This window comes from Cololabis saira, chromosome 20 (genome assembly GCF_033807715.1).
Source record: "Cololabis saira isolate AMF1-May2022 chromosome 20, fColSai1.1, whole genome shotgun sequence".
In the NCBI taxonomy this organism is placed as follows: domain Eukaryota; kingdom Metazoa; phylum Chordata; class Actinopteri; order Beloniformes; family Belonidae; genus Cololabis; species Cololabis saira.
Genome location: NC_084606.1, coordinates 27,347,239 through 27,371,882, shown reverse-complemented (window position 1 = coordinate 27,371,882; position 24,644 = coordinate 27,347,239). Strand labels below are relative to the sequence as shown.

Here is a 24,644-nt window from a genome sequence, read left to right as displayed (position 1 = left end):
GTTTCAGGACAGAACAGCCTTCATCATCACTGTATGCAGTTATGCAACAAAGTTGGTAGCGCAGCCCCCATCAGTGCTCTCAACCATTGAAGAGTAATAAACAGTAAAAGGGAAAAGCTATAAAGGCACAGAGAATATACACAGTCACACACTTACTGCACTTGTTCCATGATTGTCTGTGAGTCACTCTGACTGTCAATGAATAAAAAGTGTTCTTCAGACGGTTCGTCCGACACCCGATACCCCGGTACCCCCTGCCCGAGGGCAGAAGGTTGGACAGACTGACCATGGTGTGAGAAGGTCTGACAGGCTTTTACTTGCTCTACAGAGGCAGCGAGAGCTGGCCACGTCTTCCGGGGAGGGGAGGAGGTAGCCGATGATTTCCTGGGCCGCCCTCATCACCCCCCGCAGGGCTTTCCTATTTGCCGCTGTGCAGCCAGACTATCACCCCGTGATTGAGTACGCCAGCCATCCATCGACAGAAAGTCAGCAATTTGACCTCCAGTTGATTTTGCCGCAGCAGTTAGAGGAAATAGAGTCTCTATTGATCCCTCTTAACCGCTGCTAACGTGTTAGCGGTCCACGTTAGGTCGCTGGCAATGTGCAATGGACTAGAATGTCACGTCCGACAGTATTAAATGCTGAACGCAAGTTAAAATGCATCCTGTTGACTACTTCCCAAGGTGGATCGGGGCAACGTGGAGGCCAGTGATAATGACATCTACTCTTGACCCGTTTGCTCTTCAAGTTCAGAGGGATGCAGGAGTTGAGGCGGAGGAGGATGAGCCACTAAAACATGAATGCTTTTAACCGACTGGTCATTCTGAGGCAGGGTGAGACTGTGGCCTGTTTCAGGGAGGGGGAGAGGGAGTCATCAGGATCCTTCACGGCTGCTCAGCAGATTAAAATCCCCAGCCACAATCAAAAGCGCCATCAAGTTAACCCTCCTGCTGCCCGCTCATAGTATCTGAGCTGAGAGAGCATGCAAACGTTACCATCAGGTGGGAAAAAAAAAACAGCATTAAAAGGCCCATTTATGGTTGACGCAGCAGACCGTTCTGTCCATCTCCATCGTCGTTTAAGATCCTAATTTGGTCCATTTTCAGGGGCTTTGCAGATCCACTGCTAGAGCAGACCACCGGAAACCACAGGGGGCAGTGTTGAGCAGTATAGCTAACATGCGATCAGCAAACGGAACAAACCAGAGAAGAATTCGGTGTCCATTTAATGGTCGAACAAACATTTGCATTTATTTTCACCAAACAACAGAATTCACTAATTGTTCTCCATATTTTTGGAGATGCAACCTCTTGGATGTACTGCTGAATTTAGCTGGGATGTATTCCCATCAGCGGCTCAGCGTCTTGCACACCAGCAGCCTGTCCAAGGACATCCTCAGTACAACCGTCTGACTGAATTATTTAAACTATTCTGAATTTAACCTGAAACTATGTTAATTTTAGTCCTCAATTGAAACTCCAGTTTATGTCCAACTTTTCTTTATTCTACCCCTGAAGTGTAACTTTTTTTTCCCCTCTCGTCTTCACTTTTCAGATATGCAATTATGTAAAGCACCTCGAATTGCCTTGTTGCTGAAATGTGCTACACAAATAAACTTGCCTCGCCTTCAGTAACTGTATCACATTCTCAGTCATTTCACTTTCAAATACAACTAAAAATCAAACAAACAATCACGGGAAGATCTGAACAGACAATGGATGGAAAACAGTGGTTAAGGTGTGTTATTTCAGTTACCATTTCTGACTCGCTGTGCCGTCTGACAACAGGAGCGGATGACGATATAAAACATGGACTATTAGGAATTCAGCTGATTTCAACTGCAGCATGAGACAAGGAAGCAAACAGATGTCAACTCCTGAGACTCAAACCTTTACAGCAGCTTCAATCTAAATACTTGTGTTAAAAGGTGCAGTTCTTAACATCCCAACTGTACGTATTATTAAACAAATTGAAAAGAAAATACTGGCAGTCTGGACCAAGTATCCTATCTGAAAATACAAATCCATTTTTTATTTTATAAAAATGTGTTGCAGCAAATCACATTGTTGAAGGCTAGAATAGGAAAATCAAAAGGGAAGAAAGAAAGAAAAAACAAACTCAACATGCATCACTATGGCCAATTTTAATATCACCAGAAGAGTCAAGTTCTGACAAAATGGGAAAAGAAAGAAATACATGTGGGCAGACCATCACCCTGTTAAGTTGATAGAAAATGTGGCCTTCACAAGAGATAAAAACCATAAACGTCAGTATGAAAAGCTTTTTCGGTGATGGTTAACAGCAATTTCAGTCAGCAGCACTTATTAGGCTGGATCATACAATACATCTCACTCCACTCTCACTGCACTTAAACTTTGCTTATTTCACTGTAACTGCAGTCCTCCTTTTTCTTTTCTTTCATCTCGCTCCTCTCTTCTGGGGATTGGAATTAATCTGTTGCCAAGATTTTCTGTAATCCAATCCAATTCCCTTTCAAACTCCCAACACACAAGTCTCATCCGATTCATAGCCGATACAGCCACGAAATAACACAGGCGCACACTCGAATAGATCAGCTCCATTTCAGCGCTGCCACCTCGCTAATCCTCCTGCTGCAGGCAGCTACCACAGCAGTTGAGTTCACCCACCCAAAACACACAACCGAAAAAAGTGAAAAAAAGAATTAAATTAAAATATATATATATGCAGCCAGCAGATATGTACATCTACAAACACATCATTACCTAAATAAATCCCGCATGCACCCGCACATATTCATATTTGCCCCTATACTCAGTCATCCCAGCTGTAATGGAAAGGAGCTCGACCAGAATCCTTCATCCACTTTCCAATTCATGTATTCATCCCTCCATTCCAGATGCACCTCCACCGGCTAGACCAAGTGGAAAACTTTTTTTGGTCATCTTAAAAAAATAAAATAAATCCAGTAAGGATACAAAGTGCCACAGCATAACCTCTAAAATAACCAATCAATACCAATTACAGTGGGGGGGAGGGGGGTGGTTGTGGGTGGTTTTGCAACACTTTAAAGTGTCTGAGGATATAACTTTGATATGGGAAACACACATTCCTACATCCCAAACTGTTTATAATATGCTTTAGCCTTAAGAGTCATTTAAATTCAGGGGAGGAAACAACATGGATTTAGAGTCTTCTAAATGCAAACTACCACCAGTGTTTAGCGACATGCACACGTTGGTCAGCGACCATAAATCAACAGCTTTAAGTTACAGTCACGACAGTATTCGACTAAGTTTTAGTACTAGATATCTGAAAAAGCAGACCAGACCACTTTATATTGACATAATTACTCGCTAGGTGAAGATATAGCATTATACTGACGTCCTTACCATAATTAATCTTGAGTCTGGTGACCCAATAAAAACAGTGTGGCGTGCACACTTTCTTCCAATTCTTCCACATTTTAAATTTAGCTGGACTGAAAACGTTGAGAATTGCATTTGCCGCAACCACATGAATGTGACAATTATAGGGAAGAAGAAAACAAACAAAAAGGGGAAATCAAATTAAATTGCAAAGAAAAGAAAAAAGATCTCATTTACATTTCCTCTCATTTTTTGCTACAACCTTCTTGTAAACTTTCTTCCTCAACACTGCAGGAGGGGGTGAGTTTGAAATGCTGCATTTACAATAATTGTTGGGCATGTTCAAATAATTGATGTCTTACGACCAAATTACACGCTCATTGCAATTATTACATTTCTTTATTATTATATATTACAGCATTCTTATTCAGCCAAAGCTGTAGCTGAAGCCGCCTGCATGTACAAACAAACAGATTAGGCTGGAAACTTGAGGACCAACTCACACTTACAGATGAATGTCAACCAAGGTCCTGATGTAAATCCTTGACATAAACAGAAGAGCGCTCACTTGATAGGTCGCCTTATTAACCAGTGTGTTTTAGAAAAAAGGTTTGCCAAAAAAAGGAGGGTTTTTTTCTGCCCAAGAGAGGTTAAATTAGTCCAATAAATCAACATTTTCTTTACTTTGCATGAGCTACTAATTTTCTAGTATCCTTTCATACGTGGTACTTTTACTCGGCTGCACCACCATACGCTGGACCATCATAGTAAAATCGTCAGGAAGCCCTGTACACCAATGCAAAACAAAATACCTCATTAGCATCCAACTAAACCCTTGTTAGTCTTTGAAACACAGAGGAGATTTAGTTGCACACTACCTTTGTTAAAATAATGCCCCTAAGAAAGGCAGTGCGCTAAGAGCAACTATTGTTTAGCACTGAATGGTGAAGATGGGCAGATGGCTGATGAACCAACAGCAGAGCAAAGTGACAAAGGATTGAAGAAATGAAGGAAGGTCGTCTGAACAAAGCCAAAAGCTGCACAAGGACAGAAACTACAACTGAAGATAAGCATCTGTCAATTTAAGGAACAAATCACAAGCCTTGAAGGTCATTTGCTAGAGGCCTGAAGGTGACTACATCAAAAGTTAATCCCAGCTCCTCTAATATGCTTTACCACGTGTTGGTCATTTTCTTTAAACTGCAGACAGACTTGCAGCTTAAACACCACTGCAGTCTGCAAAAATGTCATTTATATGCAAACAATACTGTAGCTGGAGCTCTGTCACGTTCATGTCAACTCATGTTAGGAAACACAAATATTCATGTACCGTTTCGTGACTCATTTTTCTTAGTAATCATATGAACTGCAGGAAAGCTGCAGTTTGGCACCAGCTGGACAAATAGACAGCCGTGTCATCAAAAGTGCAAACAGACTAGATAAAAAGCAGCACTCAGATGTGAAAACCAAACATACACTGGGGGAGGGTCCCTATGATGAATTTAGAGTCCAGACGTCACCAAGTATTATGGGTTCATAAAACATGTTTACCATCCAACTAAATAAAGACTTTAAAAGTAGTTTACGGATCTACTGAATTATATATATATTGAATATATATATACTGAATTATAGATATACTGAAGGACATACAGTATAGAGGACAATCACACCACACATTTCAGAGTTTCAACAAACTGATTCGAATAGGCAACCAAAGCTTTATTTCATCACAATAAAATACAGGTAGGTGTTTTTTATATTATATATATAAATAGAAAACCTTTGTGCATTTACCTGCTCATCAAACAGCATCTCTCTTGCAATCACATTTTCTGCACACTTCGACTTCGGCTTTTCATGAAATGTCAACAACTGACTCAGCATTTTTCTCCCCCCAAAAAAAAAAAACTATAAAAAAAAATGGATAATTAGTTATAACGATCAGGCCAATTCAACGTTTCATATATTTACACGGCATCAGCAGAACTTCGAAATCCGTTACTGCACATAAGCCATGCATCATGGTTTGCTTGCAACACAAACATTCCTTTGTATTTTATCGATCTACCAACAATGTCTTCATTTTTCTTTCCTGTTTTTCATCCTCTTTTCTCTGAAACCTGCAATACAAGGCCATAACATTTTATAAAAGCGTCTGCTACATTATAAAAAGGTTCTCTCTCCATCCTCCTGCTTGCATCAACTTCAATCTGCTGCTTTCCAACTGCTGCTTTCTCATGGTTGGTGTCCTTATGCTTGTTTCTTTATAAAGCACAGTAGACATTATGACTACTAGAAAAAGAAAGGACATGACGCTTCATGCATCTCCTCCATGATGGAGGTCCCCAATGAGAGCTGGGAAAACATTGAATTGTTTGGGGATAAATCAGAGCAGTCTCTGAAGACAAAAAAAAGTGGTGAAAAATCCCCTTTGCACCTGCTTTTGCTCGTTAGCAGTCCACGAGTGAAAAGCAGTAAACTTCTGAACATCTGAAGCAAAAAACCTCAGCTGAATTTTAAAAACCGTTATGTCTCCGTGATAATTGAGCTGCAGCAGCTTAAAATCCAAAGCAGTGCATGCACTTCATCTCGTGTTTGTGTACCACGCTGAGCGGTACTAGTGAGCATCATCGGCTCTCGCTCTGCAATCTGAGAGGCCAGAATCTGAGCTATGAAAGCCAAAATACACGAGATGAGTTTCGTTGAAGCTTCAGTGGAACTAGTTACGCCTAAGACCAGTCTATTAAACAAGTCACACAGCCAAGGAATTGGCAAAACATCACCATTTATGTTATGCGCTATAAACACTGGAAAAGGTCTGTAGTTTACAGCACATTACATTTGTGCCCAATTTCTTCATTTCTACAATTACTCTACATGAATTATAAGTAATACATCAAAGTTACTTGTAGGCCATGTAGGTTTGGATTTTTCTTTCCCCTTAATAATAAAAACCTTCATTTAAAAACTGCATTTGGTTTTTACTTGTGTTATCTTTGTCTAATATTTAAATTTGATCTGAAACATTTAAGATCGACAAACAAGCAGAAAAATAAGAAGTCAGGAAGGGGGCAAACACTTTTCCAGACAACTGTATACACACATACACACACATTTATATAGTGTGTGCCAACAATCTCATAGTGAGTCAGTGTGTTGTCTCCTACAATCCCTCCATCCTCCTGCACCAGCCTGTCTTAAAGGCTGCACTCTGTTTTCCCTACAACTGCCTCCCCAGACCTTGTATTTGTCTCTTCTGTCGTCACTCCTCCAAAAGCTTTAATATCAGACAACACACCTCAGCTTCGGGTGAGTCGGCGCAGCACGTCTCACCACTTTACGCCAGCTGACTTATTTCTCCCCACATTCTGCTTACACACGGTGCTCAGTCAGCAGAAAGTAAAAACATAATGAGCATGTTGTCCATAAACACTGCCTTATGAGGACGACAGCGAAGCAAAACATGAAACAGAGGTAGTGGGGATAATGCTCACACACGCAGCCACAAAACATTCACATTTCCAGTCGTGTCAAGTGAAAACAATACACTGCCAGTAACCCAAGGCTAAAAAAAGAGCCAAAACACTTTCCCCCCCTCCCTCATTTCTTCCAACAGCTTGCTCAAGCAAACTTGCATCTTCCTGTGATACCGCTCCCTGCGTACATCCCTCCTACCACCCGCCTCCTCTCCTTTTCACTCCCTCACTTCTTGCAAAAAGGCAACGAGGGCAGAAGTGGCTTTTCTACTTCACAGGACTGCGGTTGCGAGCCGGTGGCTGCGTGCACGCGAGAGCCTTGGATTTGGCTGCAGCTCGTGTGACGACACCCACACTACAGGATTTGGCACAGCTGCAGGGAGAGAAACACTCCGGAGAGGAGAGAAGAAAAGATGACGTGGAGAGGGAGGAAAAAAACAATAAAACAATTGTGTTTGTCCCAAATTCTGTCAGTTCAATTCCTTGTGCCAAGGTGTGTACATTATGTTGTGTCACTTCAAATTAATGTCTGAACTTTAAGGTGCCTTTGTATGTCCTTTTCGAGCCTTGTGGCCCATAGAGTCGGTGTTTATCTCTGTAGCGAACAGGTGGTAACCAGGAGAGGACGCTAGTCTATCGCTGGATACTTCCCCTAGGTACCCATTACCCCTGGGTGAAGTGAGGAAAGCCAAGAGTAAAGCATCTTCCCACATGCACAAAGTGACACCAGTGCCAGGGTTCGAACCCACGACCTCCGGATCATGAGCCCGAAGCCCCAACCACTAGGCCACTCCACTCCCTCCTCACTTCAAATTAGTGTCTGAACTTTAGGGTGCCTTTGCATTCAAAGCCCTACTTTTGGGTGGTATGCTAAGTCAGTTTAAGTTCATTTGTCCTCTGTATGATATAAATATCGACTGATGCCAGAACTAACTGGGGGGGGTTTGTGGATACAACATCCAACCAACCAGGAGCCTGGAGATCTGCCATCCCGGACATCCTTAGTCATCGCTAGTGTCCATCTCACACCGTTTTTTTTCCCCAACAATCATATATAAGTGACAGCTCACTGTCCAACGTGTCCAACCTCTTGACAGGTGCCACGTTTGGATCAGTATTTGTCAGTTGTGAACCTCTAGTTCATATTTCACACACACCGTATGTGGAGCAGGAGGAACTTGTAAAGTCTCTTGCACCTTATCAGTATGGGCTTTCGGGTCGATGATGGTCTGAATCAGTCCAACAGGGAGACGGCGTACGGCGGAGATACCGACGCAGGATCTGCAGCTGCTGCAAATGCACCATGTTTCATAAGCTCAACCTGGAAGCACAAGTTATATTACATTATTCATCGTTGGCAGTATGGGGGCCACACAAGGACTCGAGAGCAGTGGAGACGTGTTCTCTTGGGTGACGAACCAGGCCGCTCCATCTAGCAATCCGATGGACAAGTCATGGTTTGGCTGTTGCCAGGACAACAGTACTGCATTATGGTGGATTATGGTGTGAGGTTGCTCGGCCCCTCGGCTCCAGCGAAGGGAACTGAATGCTTCAGCATTCCAAGAGATGTTGGAAGCCATTCTCCCAATTAAGGATGGCATGTCACTTAAGTTGTGAGTCAAGGCAGCTGAGCGAATACTTCTGGCAGTCTAGTGTGCCTTTATTGTACTTCAGTAGCCCATGTCCACTCAAAAGTACTTTTTTGTTGCAAAAATGTTCTAATTGAAACTGTTTTTTTGTACTTTTGTAATAAAACAGTGTTAAATTGTTGCTCAAAACATTTTGACCTCATAATTGTTCCTTGCTTCGAGTCATTTTTACTCAATTGAAAAACAACCAAAAAAAAAATGTGTAGAGAGATAGAGAGATAGATGATAGAAAAGGGGGCGATGTAATTTTCTCGGTCTGCACTAAAGTGTTTTAGAGTCTTGTTTCTCCATCCAAAGCTGGACCAAAACAACCTTGTGTGGTTGAGAAAATATTTGCTCACCTACTGCTTGTACATTCAGACAAAAGGAAACTTTTCTCTTGCTTCCAGTTTAAATTTGTCTCGAGGCAATTTTCTGCTGGAAGTCTTCAGCCTGCGTTACACGACTTGTATCGATAATCTGGTCTCATTTCCTCACAGTCCTCTGGCAGAATTGACAGAAAGTAGAACAGTTGCATTCTGTAAAGCAGATTAAGTAATATCTAGACATGATGAACATCATTAGGATGCCAAGTGAGGAGTAATGCATTGCAACCTCATCAGTACTGTTGAACGAGGCTAGACAGGAAACGCCCCAGGGGGGACGCTTATGATTTCATTACAAGTGTAATTTACAGTCTTCTGCCAAAAAGCAGTCCAGCATGCCTGGCAGCATCTGTTCCTCATTAATTCAATTACAAACTAGCCAAATAGCCAGAAGAGTTTAATGTCAAACTGTGGATGACCACATTTTCAAAAATGTTTGGCAAGGCCAAGTTAACGTGGACAGAACAACCACCTCGATAAAGCGCATAATTATTGTTTATGGGCAGACAAACTGGCAGATGATTACAGGGCACTGGGGTGGACAAGAAACATACAGCTTCTAACCTTATCGGCAGCTCCAACACCCGAGTTCCAACATCAATAGGTACTGAAAGTGCTTTATTCGTTGTGACTGCCTGGGATGGTCCTGATGTACATCATCAGCAGGCAGGTAAATTGCAGAGAAAAAGCAGTTTGCAGCTTTTGTTCACAACCCGGTTCTATCAAAACCAGAAATGATAAATAAAAACTGAGCACTTTCTCCAGGTCGGGGATATAAACAAGAAATACAACCAACTGGACACCTTCAGCTTCCAAAGGCACAAGCTGAGGCCGGTGCCTGCATGAGCCAGACTCGTATGGGATAGAAACAGTCAGTTTGGATACACATCCGTTACAAGGGTACTAAAGATGTGAGGCGCTGAAACAATTTAATACTGCATATTTGCTTTCAACTATCTGTCCTTTCACAATCCACAACGTTTTGTCGCCTGTTCGTTTTGAAAGATCTCTGACATTGAAGAAGTCTGAAGGTTAACCACACATCCTCAACACTAGAAAAACACCGGTGCAACAATCACCATTTCTTTGACGCGTAAACGCCAACATCAGGGAAATGGGATTTCATTTCCTTCCAAAGTATGTTATCAAATGCCGAGTAAATCATTCGAGATGCACGCTCACCGCCATCAGAAAGAAAACGATGTCGCTCTAAGTGTGATATCTTGCACGTGCTGTCTATTGCACTACATTTGAATCCACATCCTACAACTGGTTATTTGTTCCATTGTTGAGTCTGAAAAGGATGTAGTTCCGTTTAAAAATTGCATCAATCATATTTGTACCAAATAAGATGACTTATTTTAAATGTTACGCAATTCCATGAAATACATTGCCACATTTCAAACATACCTCTGCATGTATACATTTGGTTAGATGCACATTATCATGAAATCTTTAAAAAGAAAAAAAAACAGTTAATCTGTTTTGAATTTGCATGCAGGCAAGATCATCTTATTTTGAAAATCGCTACAGTAAAAACCTTTCAGTCATGTATGCCACTTGTCTCTCTTTGCATCTGTGCATAATGATAAAAACCATGTAAATGTTATGGCTGAACATCTGACTGAAGTCAGGCCAGTAGGAAAGCTTGCCATATACTCTCTTCCACTATTCTTCTCCTCATCCTTTCAACTTGCTTGTGAAAGGAAACTCACTCACATTCCCCTCATGCTGGAAGAAGGAATCAATAAGTTGTCCTTTGTCTTGGTTCTCTATTCAGCTTTTCACATAAATTCTCATATGCAGCACATGCAGGCCTTATACTGTAGAAGATCCCTGACAGGGGCTGCCGGCACTCAGCTATACGCTACAAACACTGACGAGGAAAAAACTAAACAATCATAAATGCCACTAACCTGCAAGAATACAATATCCTGCATCACTCAAATACACACACCAGCAGAATCTGTGCTGATCCAATTCCTAAAAGCAATTCGAATGAAAAAAAAAAAAAAAACCAAGGGTGGCTTTCAAAAGAAGAAAATATATTTAAATAAAGTTCCATGACGGTGCACAAACAGTGCGTCCGTGTGTCTCAGCAGCAATCATGTTTACAGGACACTGACCTGCTTCATGAACCTCTCCGTGTGTATGTGCATGACAGTGTGTCGTCTTTTCACTCACGGTTGCCATGGTGATTGACAGCAAAACTAATTCCACATTTAATACCCTTTATGGATTGACAAATCTTTGTACATGGCTGGGAAGATCTGAATGACCACAGAGCAGAGACACCGAGCATTTCAACTCTCTCAAGTTTGGCCGGAGTACAGAAACAGAGCTGGTGGTGTTTAGAGATGATACCAGGCTGCAGACAGTTAGAACCCAAACATCTAGAGACAACAAACACTGGACTTAAACACTCTTATTTTAAACCTCATTTTGAGCACTTGAGTGCCATAAGAAAATATCCTGTGTAGAAAATATAGCCTTGTCTATTTCTGATGGAAGCTTCATGAAGATGCATCAATCCACTTTATCACGGATGGAGAAAAAAATCTTAAATGTTATGTACTGTATTCAAGAAAAACTGATTCAGCTGCAATACGCCCCATTTTCAGGCCTTCTAGCTGTTATTTTTAAAAGTGAACAACTTTTTAGGCTGTAAAAACTTTTGAAAGGAGGCAGCACACAAGGAAGTCCCACAGTGCTTCCTCTCAAGCAACAGACGGGTCCTCGAACTCCAAGCACAAATCAATCACCTCAAAACGGGCAGTTTTACACCACTTCCTGTGGCAGCTCTTAAAGCAACCGGAACAATTAGGATTGATGTGCAGATATAGACACAGATACCCTCATTTTACTTCCGATGCTGCTGTTGGAACAACATTCATTAAAACTCTTACATCAACTAATCACTGTAGCCTAGCATGAATTTTTAAAATCCATTTACACAATGGGAGGGGCGTATAACATTTCTCCTTTAAACACCTGCTAAACTTTCTCCACACGAAAAGGATGATCAATTAGTTCGACATTTATTGCTCACGGATATCCAAGATGAAGCAATGCATCAAATCAGAGAACGATTATGACGTTATGTCCCGTGCGAGGCACCGTTCGCCCTTCACACTTGGCCGTGGAATCAGCTGAATGGGATTCATTAGACCGGCTTTAAGTTAATCATCACGGATCCAACTTGCAGTTTTCTTTTTTCCCCCTCATTTGCTTGCAGGCCGACTGCATTCGTGAGAAGCTCCAGAGGAGTGCCAGAACTTGCTGCCAAACCACAAAATAAAGAGGGCTCCAAGATCATTTGTCTTTCTGAAAGAGCAGCACAAGCCGAGGGGGTGTCAACAAATACGTTAAGTGTATCTCATATGGCTAAAAGGCAGGGTACATATGTTAATATTTGGACAAAGGCCTGTTTATTACCGCAAATATTAGTCATGTTGGCATCAAACCACATCTAGTTAACGTAGAATGGTGCTCAACATCTAACTGAACCCCGCTGCTACTGTGTAATAAAAATGTTTTAATTAATACAACTACGAGAAATGGGTTCATGCGGCAAATAAATGTACAACATCGAAACTAACAATTAGCTAGCAACTAGCAATATCAGGCAGCGATCCTAAAAATCTGGTGGCAGCACGCTGAGCAACCCCACCTACAAGGTCTGGGTCTTAAACTCCTTCAAGGACAGAGTCGTATTCATGTCCTTCAGGATAAAGAAGAGCCTAAATGACTTACACCACAGCTTCATGCTAAGATTTCTTTTTCATTTTTTCCCCCTCTCTAATAAATCATACGACAAAGACAGTTCCCTTCTGTTTTGAAGTGACCCGCATGCCCAAAGATAAACACCAAACACAGCACATCAGGCAAACTGATGTGAGCAAAAGATGCACCAGCAGGGAGCCTGTAGGATTATTTTTTGCTGTAGAAGTGCATACATTCATAAAGTAATTATAATAACAAGGACACATTGTTTGTGTATAATATATGTAAAAAAGTTTCTTTTTTTTTTTTTTTTTTCTTTTTTAATCCTGCCAATGGAGAATTTTGCATTAATCGCAAAATAATGATAATTACAGTTTTTTTCCCCACTTAATCCAAACCTTAATGCAATTTTGCAAAACGCTGGAGTAACAAATGAGGTAACCGTATTGAAATAAGCATCATTTGGGGTTCAACAACCCACTTAGAGAGCGCCACACAAGTGGTTACCAAAGGAGAACTTGAGACTGAATCACAACTTTCTGCTGTAAAAGTTAGGCTGTGTGGGTCGAGAGATTATTGAACCTGTCAAATTAAATGCAGAACACAGCATCGCATGTCAAAGCAGAATCAAAGAAGGCTAAACTAAAATCACAAATAGCAAGCAATAAGACAAATCGTTTTAGTAAAATGCATCCCTAAAAGATAAAATAAAAACAATTCAGGCCGACTGTAATACTGCATGAGTTAGTGAGTGTCACCCTGCATTCACACTGAAAGCGTCACGGGTGTCATAGGCAGCCGGCTGCCATTCATTTTCTATGAAAACGCGCGTCGAGAGGCAGCGAGAGCAGCATAGGCAGCAGAGTTGTCGGGAGCAGCGGGAGCAGCGGGAGCAGCGCGTCAATTTGAAGTTGAAGAATCTGAACTTTATGCAAATGAGCAGCAGCGACGCCGAAGCAGCGTCCAATCACAGACCGGGATTCCCAAAGCAAGAAGCCTCAATGCAGATTGTACTTTCGTGTACACACAAACTTACACTCATTCACATAGGTACATGAGCAGAGCTGTGCACTAACAAACTTATTTTATCAGGAATTAATATATTTCATCCAGCAAACTGACATTTTTGCTGATTTGACTGCCGTTTTTACCTGAACTGCTCACGTGAAACACGTATCTGAGGGTTGAGGGGCTGTATGGTCCGAACGATGTTATTTGCTACATCGATCCAACGCAAAATAATTAAAAAACTTGCTTATTAATCACAAAACACAGTTTAAACATCATGACCAAATCCGCTCCGACCCGGCTCTGATGGTTGCTGTTGATCCGCGAACAAAACTTGTTAAGGAGCATCAAACTCACTCTTATCTATGCGGAAATAACGCTAAAATATAAAGAAGGCTTCCCAAAGTGTGATCTATGGTGAAATAGGAAACTGAAGATGTGCACGCTATATATATATATATATATATATATATATATATATATATATATATATATGCTTAGGTTATATACACTTTGTTCCCTCCAGTTCTGCAGCGCAGCTTTAGCCCCGCCCACTGCAGGCGTCGGCAGTGCATGCAGCTTTCAGTGTGAATCCACCAAGCAGCGCGATGCTGGCATCAGGAGATTTTTGACGCTTTCAGTGTGAATGCAGGGTCAGCCATAATCCTCCTCCTGAAAGGACGATCACAAAGCAGCAACATCACAGCCAGAAAATCAAGACGAAACAAAAACAAACCTTTTCTAAATTAAATGTACAAAAATCAAATGAGCAGCAGATAAAACATAGCAGCTAAGTGGGCCACTTTACAATATCTGATTTTGCTGTGGCGCCTGCCTTGATATCCACTCTGAGCCCAAACCCCGCTGCCAAGAGCTCAAGTGTATTCCTGCAGTCGTCAGCGCTGCCAGGCAGCTCTGTTCTCTGGGACACTCCATCACAAAATGTTGTGGCCTGCAGCAAGTTCAAAGACAAAGCTGCTTCTCTCAAAGACTGAGACGGAGGTGGTCGATAGCAGAGGACGGGCTGTACGTACAGATGGCACGATGAGGGGGGACCTCACTATGGTGCGGCCGTTATGATAAAAACAGCAGGTGTGTGCGAGGAAGGGGGTGAGGTGTAAAGTCCTCTACAAACACAAACACTCAGCCACTCAATAGTCAGCAAGCCCAGATTTTGACTTAGTCCCTTAGACAACAAAGGGGCGGCGCACTCAATAACCTCTGTATTTTATGTCATAACCAGAGTGTACCTGCGGCTGATGCTTCTGAAAATTGCTTGTTTGTGTGCTGATTCAACCAAACGGAACTAAACCTTGCACACAAACCAAGGAAATGTGCGTTTGGTAGATTAGTTCTTTGTTGCAGCACGGCTTCTGGCAATTAATCTTCTAACCTTGGAAGTTGGTTTATTTCCCTTTTAAATGGTGCCACATTTGTAGGCAACATGCATTTGTGGGGTGAGAAGTAGAGCTGCACATGTGGGTTGTGCCCATGATAAATAAAAATTGCCTGGTATCAGATTCGTTGGATAGACAAGACCAATATAAGCATGTATCAGAATGACAAGAGGACAAAACAAAAATTAAATAAATAAAATGAATAGCTCACAAGCCACACAATACCACGTCACTGGTCAAATAGTCTGGTCTGGTCATGAGCTGTCAATGGAATAGGCTCATTGATGTTTCATCATGATGACCAGTGACAGAAATGGCTGAATTAATTCTCAATAATTCATTGTGTTGTACTCCCTGCTTAAAGAACTGTTTCACAGTGCAGACTGATGATGTCATCGGCTCCAGACTCCAGGCAATCATTGACTGAAAAGGATTTTTTTTATAACATATTAAAATATATCATTATACTTCCAAGTATGTCACTTCAAACAGGTGACTGGAGAAGGATCAAAAAGGAGGAAGCATTCAGAGATTTTAAAGTATTTCTATATTACAAATGCATGAAAATCAGAAAGAAATTCCTTTTCTTTGTTGACATTTTTATTGACTGATAAGAGGAGAAAAAGAGAAAATTGAAGTGAAAGCGGCGGGAGAAGCATCAGTAAAGGAGTCGGGCTGTCTTTGAATAAAACCAGGGACTTAAAATTCAACGGCATCAACCCCCGCGGGATTATGTGCCCTAACTTGCACCTCATAATGAGTGCATTCGAATGGGGCCAAGAGCCGTTACACACCAGTCATTTATTTTCTGTGCTACAAAAGACCACTAAATTTAATGAAAAATACACGTTTCCTTGCATTATCTTTTGCTCTTTTGTGCAATTTGTAGATACGCAAGCTGTGAAAACTACATATATGCATTAATAATCCCAAACTAAGTGCCGACGTTCAATCTCTGCTTTGCTTAGGGAGCATATTTCACAACCTGCGGAGAGCCGGGCTCAGCTCTGAAGTGGATGCTTTCACTCTGGGAAGTGCCTCCAACTGAAACGCAGTCACAAAACACTGAGGGGAAAACGAACCACAATAGTGGGAGAGGGAGGAAAAGCGGAGGATAAGGCGCAGGGTAAGTGAGACCCCTGCTGATAATCTGCAAATGCTGCGGGTTTGATCCATGAGAGGTGCATGCACGACTTTGTCCCCATGTTGGAACTGCTATGTGCTGTACCTGTAAGGGCCGGTCCAGTGCATGCAGCAGTCTCACACGGGTTAAAGATACATTTATACATGCATGTAGGGCTGGGCGATTTTGGACAAAAATAAAATCCCGATTTTTTCTCTCTGAAAACCCGATTTTCGATTTCGATTTTTTTGGTAAAACTACAAAAGACAATGAAATAAATTGTTTCAAATATTTTATCTTTATTTTTAAAGAAAAATAGCAAACACATTTCCGTATTGGGAATGAAGTGCAATTGAAAGATACTGTAAATCCTCCTTGAGTTTATTAAAGTGACATTTACAATTTTCTTGACCAAACAAAGATGACTAGAAGAGCTCTGTCTGTAATGCAGCCAGCTGCAAAAAAGGAAAATCGATTTTCTGATTTTCCTTTTTTTAACATCGTCTTGATTAATAAATCCGATTTAGATTTAAAATCGATTAATCGCACAGCCCTACATGCATGTAACAAACTATTCTTGAAGACCAAAGTCAACATTCAAAGTACAAACATTCCCATCTCTAATTGCAGATATGGAAATGGTATTAGGAGATACACTTATTAATGTCTTTTCTTGACATACTTTGGTTTCAAAAAGGTCGGACATGCCAATTTAAATTTTCTTTTTAAAAATTGCATGAGACACACAATCATTTTATATTTGAAGTTTAAATAAAAGTCAGATTTTTTGATAGACAAATAGCTTTTACAGTTCCTTCCCTCTAGGTTACGTTCAATTCTCCATTTAAAAATTAAAAAAAAGCTCCTGGATGCTTTACTTGGGTTTTTACCAGGACAATTGAGTGCGAGTGTGATATACAATATAAATCTAACTGAAAAGAAATTGCAGAGCATGGTCATAACACGGTAGTAACATTGAAACCAGTGAAGGGACTGAGGCTCAGTTTGTTACAATACCATCTCAAAAGCAGGTTTCAGAAGTGACGGAGCTGAAAATGTGTCACTGTTCGAGTGCTCGAAGGTCGTTCCTTTAACATTAAATGGTTACGTGCATGAACAAGCCTGCATCTTCATGTTGCTACCCTTTAACCACGACCTGTCAAATCGTGATCAAGAGTCATGGATTAAAGTTCCCCCCTGCTGATCGTCACCATCCAGGCAGGCTGGGTCACGTGACATTTCTGCACCAGGAGTCACTACTAGAACAGGGATACGTTGTGAGACTCACTATAAGTTTCCATCCGTCTTGCATACCCAAGGTCATCTCTGTGCCAAATCATGTCCCCCGTCTCTCCCTCCTCCCCCCATCCATCCATTCCCCAACCGGGTCATTACCCAAAGAGGCCACTTCTTGAAATCTTCACAGAGCTGAGGTTTGAGTTTTAAGTGATGCCGTCATAGTTGAGCCGACACGTCAGCAACACTAAAGTCTGACAATCTATTTCAAAAGGGAAAAAAAAAGGCGGGCTTTAAGTTAAAAAAAAAAAAAAAAAAAAAAAGAAATAAGCAGAATTAACTACAGCAAACAACCAAGCAATCACACTACTTTTATGGAAAAGCATAAATACTTGCTTCATTTGAATCATAGCTCCATGAAAGCGGTTGTAGTTTGCTCAGACCCCCTAAATAAAAACTAGTCCTGAATCACCTCCAGGAAAAGTGTCATCAGTTTAACCATTCCTTCTCTGGTCCGCCATCTTTCTGTTAGTATACCATACACGTTCACAGACAGACCCTCCGCCACAGAGACCTGGGATGTGGAGCGTCACCTCCTCTGAGATGGAGGAAGCTGAGCTGGTGTGCGAGGTTGATTAAGTAGCTCAGCACACACCGTAGGGTCTGTGACAGGCCTGGAGCTGCTCCCTGCTTCAGGCTGGAGTGGGCTCACTTACAAACCTCAGCTCATAGCCAGTACATCTGAGTTCACCCCAGGAGATGAGGGGGCAGCATCCCTGTGCCCCGAGGTCAGAGCAGAAGCTCTGAGAGCAGCACCCGCTCACGAGTACAGCAGCTGTTCAGAGTACGCAGCCAAGCTCCTATCATCCAACCATCACGGGAAGATAACATACAGACGTGCCTCGATAGTGTAAACAATGCTGAGACGGAACAGCGAGCGCTGTCGACTTTGTCTTCCCTGTTTAGATGATGTGCAGCCAGATTCTGCTTTCAATAATACTTGGCATGCTGGCACATGTACAGCAGCTGCCTGCACTGCAGGAAGAGGAGCCACAAGAGGAAAAAAGTAATTACAACTTCTGCCTGCATTCACTCGTGCATGTACACCTAGCAAGACTGAAAGGCCATGTAATATGCATCAACGGCGGTGAAACATCCACGCAGATGGGTTTCCTTTTCAGAACGCCACTTAATGTGGTTGTAGCCTGAGAAGTGATCGGAAGTCCATTACTACACCACCTGTTCAGCAGGTTTACAAATGCAAAAAAAGCTCAACATTTTCAACCTGAAGAAAAATCGGGCTGTAATAACATGACTGACCATGACTTGTCTTCTACACAACAATCATTGCATCATTAACATTCATCAAGGCTCCATCCTTAGAGATCCCGTCGTGAAATTACGAAAATGTCAAACTTTAAAAAGAGCTCACAAAGAAAAGAGATTAAAAATAAGAGGGGAGGAAATGGCAGCCTGGCGTTTAGTACCTGTTTGGCCAGGGTGACCGAATCAGAGTGGAGTCTGGCTCTCAGATGGGGGTCCAGCTGAAATGCAGGTGCAATCTCCACAACCTTGAGAGGAAAATAAATATCAGTTTATACCATCAGTGCATCATTATACCATAAAAACACAGCACTCGCTGCATAATTCAGACTCACTGAAAACATGTAAATGGGTTTAAGTAATTGACTTCAATAAAACTGCAATGACAATATAACTATCAGTTATACTTTGCCTGGACATGACAACTCAGCTGTCCTGGATGAAAAGTATTGCTTTTGGCAAAACGGACATCAAATGCCTTCATGAAATCATCAGGTGTGTGGTGGAGGGATCAAAATGAAGCTGTGGGTGATGATAGACTTTACATAGCTGCGACTGCACTGTTAGCAGATGATGGTTTATCATAAAAAGAGGCAGCTCGGCACCCCCTTCTACAGCGTCTCTATCAGTGCACCCAAATTATCAAGTTTCCTCCCCGCTGAGAACCGCAGGGCAGTAAAAGCACCACTTTAGCAGCAAGCATTTTTGCAATACCCCAATTTATTTTTGTGCTTTTATCATTTAATCCAAGCCAGCGACCGGCTGCAGAGGAGGTAGAGTTCACCGTCCCGAAACCTGATCCACAAATAAGTCAACTCATCTCTTTCAATTCATCAAGTTGACATGAGTCATGAGTTTTCCCTTTTAAACCTGCAGAGTAAATTAAATTTTGCCTTATCGGAGCATGAATAACGCTTACAAACTGAACTGGCTGCGTCGTCGGTGAACCATCCTAAATCCATTTCAGAAAACGATAAATATTGTGTTTCAGATTCAAAGAAATCTCAGATCACGGGGTAAGAGGCAGATTAATCCTTACAGAATCAAAGAGCAGCAGCTCTGGCATGAACAGAGCCACTAACATGATTATCATTTATAATTTGATTATAATAAAAGAGAAAAATTGATGAAAGTGATGAAAACACCCGATTAAAACTGCTCCAAGTCGACAATGTGCAGTAAAACACGCTGATCGACTTCCTCTGATGACTGTGTTGAGTAACAGCTGTTGGACAGTTGTTAGTTTGTCTTTCATGTGGTGTTCAAACATTTATTTCTATGATTAAGCAATGCTGCGATTCCTCTCTTTGCGACTACAGTCCAAATAATCAAGGTAAACATTCACTGTGGCTCTATACAGTTACTGTTCAAACCTGCGCTCACACATTATCAGTAGAGGCTAATTGTTTTTCAATTACAGTCCTCTTACCCCCTACCACTGCTCTGATGAGTCCAATACTCCGGGACGGTTAACCTGTGCTCTTAATCACTTTATTAACGTCCCTTATGTTGGGTGTTTGCCTAAACAGAAAGGCAGAACTGGCTTGTCTTATAAGCTCTGCTTCAACCAACCTGTCATTTAACCACCAACTCGAAGTTTATCTTAAACAGATTCCAACATTAAAATAGGCTGCTTGAATCTTAAAAAGGGAACTTCACCTTCTGGTGTCTCCTCTGAATGGAGCAGTCTCTCTCGTAGAGGTGGATGACATTACCATATTTATCACCTGAGGAAAGAGAAAGGTTCATTGTGGAGCTGCAGACAGACAAAGACCATTTCCCTTCTGTTAAAAAAGTTCAGTGTGAGGTAAGTTAAACTCAAATTTATTTATATAGCACCAAATCATACAATATAAATGCAACACATGGTGCTTTACATGCAGAATAAAATAACAATCAAAAACACAATTTAAAACATCCCATACAACCTGTGGCTGTGACGTACTCGATTGCGCAACCGCTTTGTTCATGTCGGCGCTGATGAGAAATCAGCTGGAGCCGCGAGCGGCTGAGAAAAAAACAGCCCGTCTACATCCCTTTTTTAATTCTCTCGTCAGTCACCAGGTTTATGAACATCTGCACCTCAGAGTTGGATCACCAAACAGATGTTTGCGCTGTATAATAAAATCGCTGCGAGCCGCGGGTCGCTCTCGCGCTGACTCCCGCTTCCTGATTCAAACGTCTGACGACCCCGCTCCCCGACCAATCAGTGGCGCGGAGGGTGGTGACGTCAAAAATAGTCCCTGCTCAGCCCTGATTAGAACCTCGCTGAAATGGTTACAGAAAGAGTATCGGCTTGGAGCGGCTCTGCCCGTCTCAGCCCCTAGTGCAAAAGCGCAAAACGGGGCCGTGGCGGATAGAACCGAGTTAAGGCGGTACTAATGCAAAAGCGCCATTAGTGGACTGGTGACATGGCTTAGCACTAACGATCCAGGTGAGGAAAACACTACCTATGGGTGGCCGTCCACACCGAGAGGCTCCACCGACCATGACCACAAGGAGCATCGCCACAGAGACCCCCCCAACCCGGACAGACCAGGGCAGACCCCACACAGAAGGTGGAGTCCCACCCCCAGCTACCCAGGCCTGAGGGACCCCCATGACGACACCCCCATGGGCGGAGCAGGCACACCTCCCAGTGTGGACGACCCCCCTGAGGAAACACTGGAGCTAAAAACTAAAAGAAAGTAAAAAATGCCTAAAAGTGTAAAATTTTAGAGAAATCTATACAAAACTTAAGATGAATAATAAATAACATAAAATAAAAAGTCACTAAAATGGATTAAAGTTTTAAAGATAATAAAAAAGCTAAAGAAGTAGACACAATAAATTGCTGAAAAGACTAGGTAAATGAGATCAGATAAAAGCCAAACTAAAAAGGTGTGTCTTGAGCCTCCTTGTAAAAATATCAACATTCTCTGCGGCCTGTGTTAGGTGGAAGGATGCCTTGATGCTGGAAACCAAATAAAACTGAATTAAAGCAGTAACAAATTAAAGCAGAACTACAAAAACAGCAAGTTTTAAACAAAAAATTGTGCAAAGTACTGTAACTCAAAGGTCCGTGTCCATAGTTGCAGGATGAACTAATGCTGCGTTTTTACATTGAGGTCAACTGCCATCAGTTTTTCGTGAAGGTCTGCACACAAGGCCGCTAACGAGCCGTTTATCTGAATCAGGTGTGCTGGAGCAAGCATCTCCAACATGCAGGCCGGTCTGGTGGGCGCGCATCGCAGACACAGCTCCGTGTACAGCTGGAGTTCGCTACTGTTAGTTATTTGAAACATGTCTGAATATTTGTCAAATTCTGAGGTTGTGGACGACGACTTTGAATATGATGGACGTCCTTACCGTTTTGAGCCAGAGTATACGGCTGAAGAGCTCACTGAACGGAGGACAGAGTGCGCGAACAGAGATGACGTCATGAGTTCAGAGGTCTTGTTTACAAACTGATTTATTTGTTACACACACACAGCCCCGGATGTAGACAACAGGTCCTGGAAGATGATCTAGTGATTCCTAAAATAAATGAACGAGTTTCGCGGCAATCATGTGTTATTTAGACGCTGCATCGTCTGTGTCCCGCTGTGCCCCGTTCACTACCGTTATATGGAGAAGCGGCTCGCAAAAAAAAACCCTAATATCTTCCGAAGGACTCCAAATGACACCAAACTTGCCTGGGTGAGTATACGGCCATAAAAAATGCCAGAAATAAGGTCCAGGTTGTAAAAAAAACGAACTTTCCCTTTAAAGGAGCATGAGGCTCCTTTTAAGAAATGAGACTCTCTAGCGCCACCATTCACCACGACGGCCGTCGGGGGTACTGCAGCCAACAGTGAAGCCGGCACGGGAGAACGGGGAGAACATGTATGCAGCGTCATGTGACGTCACATCCGCAGCCCAGCGCGGGAAATTCGGGACCGAATTGCAGCACATTTTGCAGCACACAGCCTGTTCAAGGCAACGGAGAGATACACTAGAGGGCTCATTCTTTTTGGTTTGGAACGCTTCACCTGACATTATTACTAGAAAACTTGAAACATATACGATTTTTTTTCATAAATCCTGCCTCTATCCTGCCTCATGCTCCTTTAAAGCATTTTCACCTTGAATCATGAGGCCGAGCTCTGAGCCGATGTCACTCTTACAGTGAATCAGTTATATCCATTTTACAGCGTATGACCCACATTCTGAGCATATAAACAGACTAAAAGGGACGAAAGAAAGGAAGAAAGAAAGCAGGGCAGAAAAAAACTGTGGCAGATTGATATTTTAAAAGAATTAATTAAAAAAAGAAATACAACATTTATTCAATACACTAAAGAGAAAGTCTGAGGAGGAAGTGGGGACAGAAGCAAACAGAAGGCTGGCAAAGACACGGTTGTTAACAGGTAATTAAAGAAATTCACAGACTGCCTTGCATGCCCTGAGGACAATAATCAGTGGCCACACACACAGAGTAAACTCTGAACGCCACACAACACAGAGACTTGCAGAGAAGTGAACACGAGACCCTGCGCGCGCACGTCCTCTGGTGCAGTACCGGCGCAGACCACCTTCCTGTAAGTGCTGATGTTGAGTGGCAGCGCTCCAACACTGTGAGCCAAGTTATACTTGCTCTAAATGGCTTAAATGCAAACAACTTAAGAGACAGAGAGCACTTACCGAGGATTTGCACTTCGATGTGTCTCGGCTTTTCGATAAATTTCTCAACAAACAGTGATCCGTTCCCAAAAGCCGTCAGGGCCTCAGAGTAGGCCCGCTGGTAATTTTCTTCCAGTTCCTGTGAGAGAAGAGAGAAAAAGAAAAAAATAATCCATACATGTCTAAATTTGTGCAACCTTTCAAGAAAGAGGAATCACACGACAAACTCCGGATTTTAAGCAAGTCTATCCTGCCTTTTAGAATATTTTGCTGCCCTTTCATCATTGTTCACATACATTTCCTTCATTCCTCCTGACGCATGTTTACAAGCCCCGGAGGAGCAACAAGCTACACAATACGTCTCTGCGGTTCAAAAAGTCCAACATGTTGAAGGTCACGGCTCAATCTGTGTTTGTCAGTCTGACATCCTGCCGGCCCATCCAGTGTCCTCCGCCGGGTAAATACTGAGTCAACACCATGCCCCTTCCCCTGAGCGGCGGGAGAGCAGACTTCAGCTCAGCTGTCATCACATGGCCTTGAGAGAAGACACTCTTGAAAGAGTCTCAGTGGTCCTCAAAGCCAAAAGGTTGGGTTTTCCCCTATATAAGTGCAAGACAATTCTCAGAAACGAGAGCAATAACAGCATTTTTGTTGTTGTATTTAAATGCACCAGAAGTTGCAACTGCATATTTAAAGACCTAAATGTCACTGCTTGTCCACATCGTGGCGTGTTACTTAAATTATACATCCAGTACTCGTGATTATGTACAGAGCATACATGTTCCCTCAAGAGACGAATATTGATAACAACACTGGAAAACGTTTTTGCATAATCCATCAAGAGGAAACACGAACATGGAAGCGGCTGCGTTTATCAGATCACAACGGATGAACGGAGCATCAAGCTTACAAATCTGGGAACCTCCATGACCGAGTCAAACTCTTCATGTCCAAACTGACCTCGAGAGCTCCACGACGAACAGATTTTCAGACTCAAGTGGGTCCGAACTAAAACTGCAGGTGAAACTCTCTCTGTGGGACAGACAGGACAAGCAGAACTTCCTTTGATGAAGAGCATCTCTTTGTCAAACAAAGACTGAATGATGTACGCCTGGGTGATAAACCGGAAATTTACTTTTTGTCTGTTTTGACTGGGTGCTGATAGGCTAGTGGGTGTGATCACGTGAAAATGGCTGATGGTTCAAACGAGGAAGCGGCTGACATAACAGGGCTGTTTAGTGTGAGACTCAAACATTTCAACAAGTTCACACTCTCACGCCACACAAGGCATTTCTTATGCTGGGAAATTAACTTCAGCGCACAGTAACAGCAACAGCCCATCTTACAAACGAG

The 24,644-nt window shown here is 42.3% G+C and overlaps 1 protein-coding gene across 1 annotated transcript in view; it reads right to left on the bottom strand.

Annotated features, from left to right (window-relative positions):
* LOC133419939 (pyruvate carboxylase, mitochondrial-like) overlaps positions 1-24,644 on the bottom strand; it is a 290,321-nt gene that overhangs the window by 230,218 nt on the left and 35,459 nt on the right. Inside the window, exons 7-9 of the mRNA XM_061709419.1 lie at positions 23,313-23,430; positions 20,310-20,377; positions 18,815-18,898 (exon numbers count right to left, since the gene is read on the bottom strand). Coding sequence (XP_061565403.1) covers positions 18,815-18,898; positions 20,310-20,377; positions 23,313-23,430 — 270 coding nt within the window. The remainder of the gene's footprint in view (positions 1-18,814; positions 18,899-20,309; positions 20,378-23,312; positions 23,431-24,644) is intronic.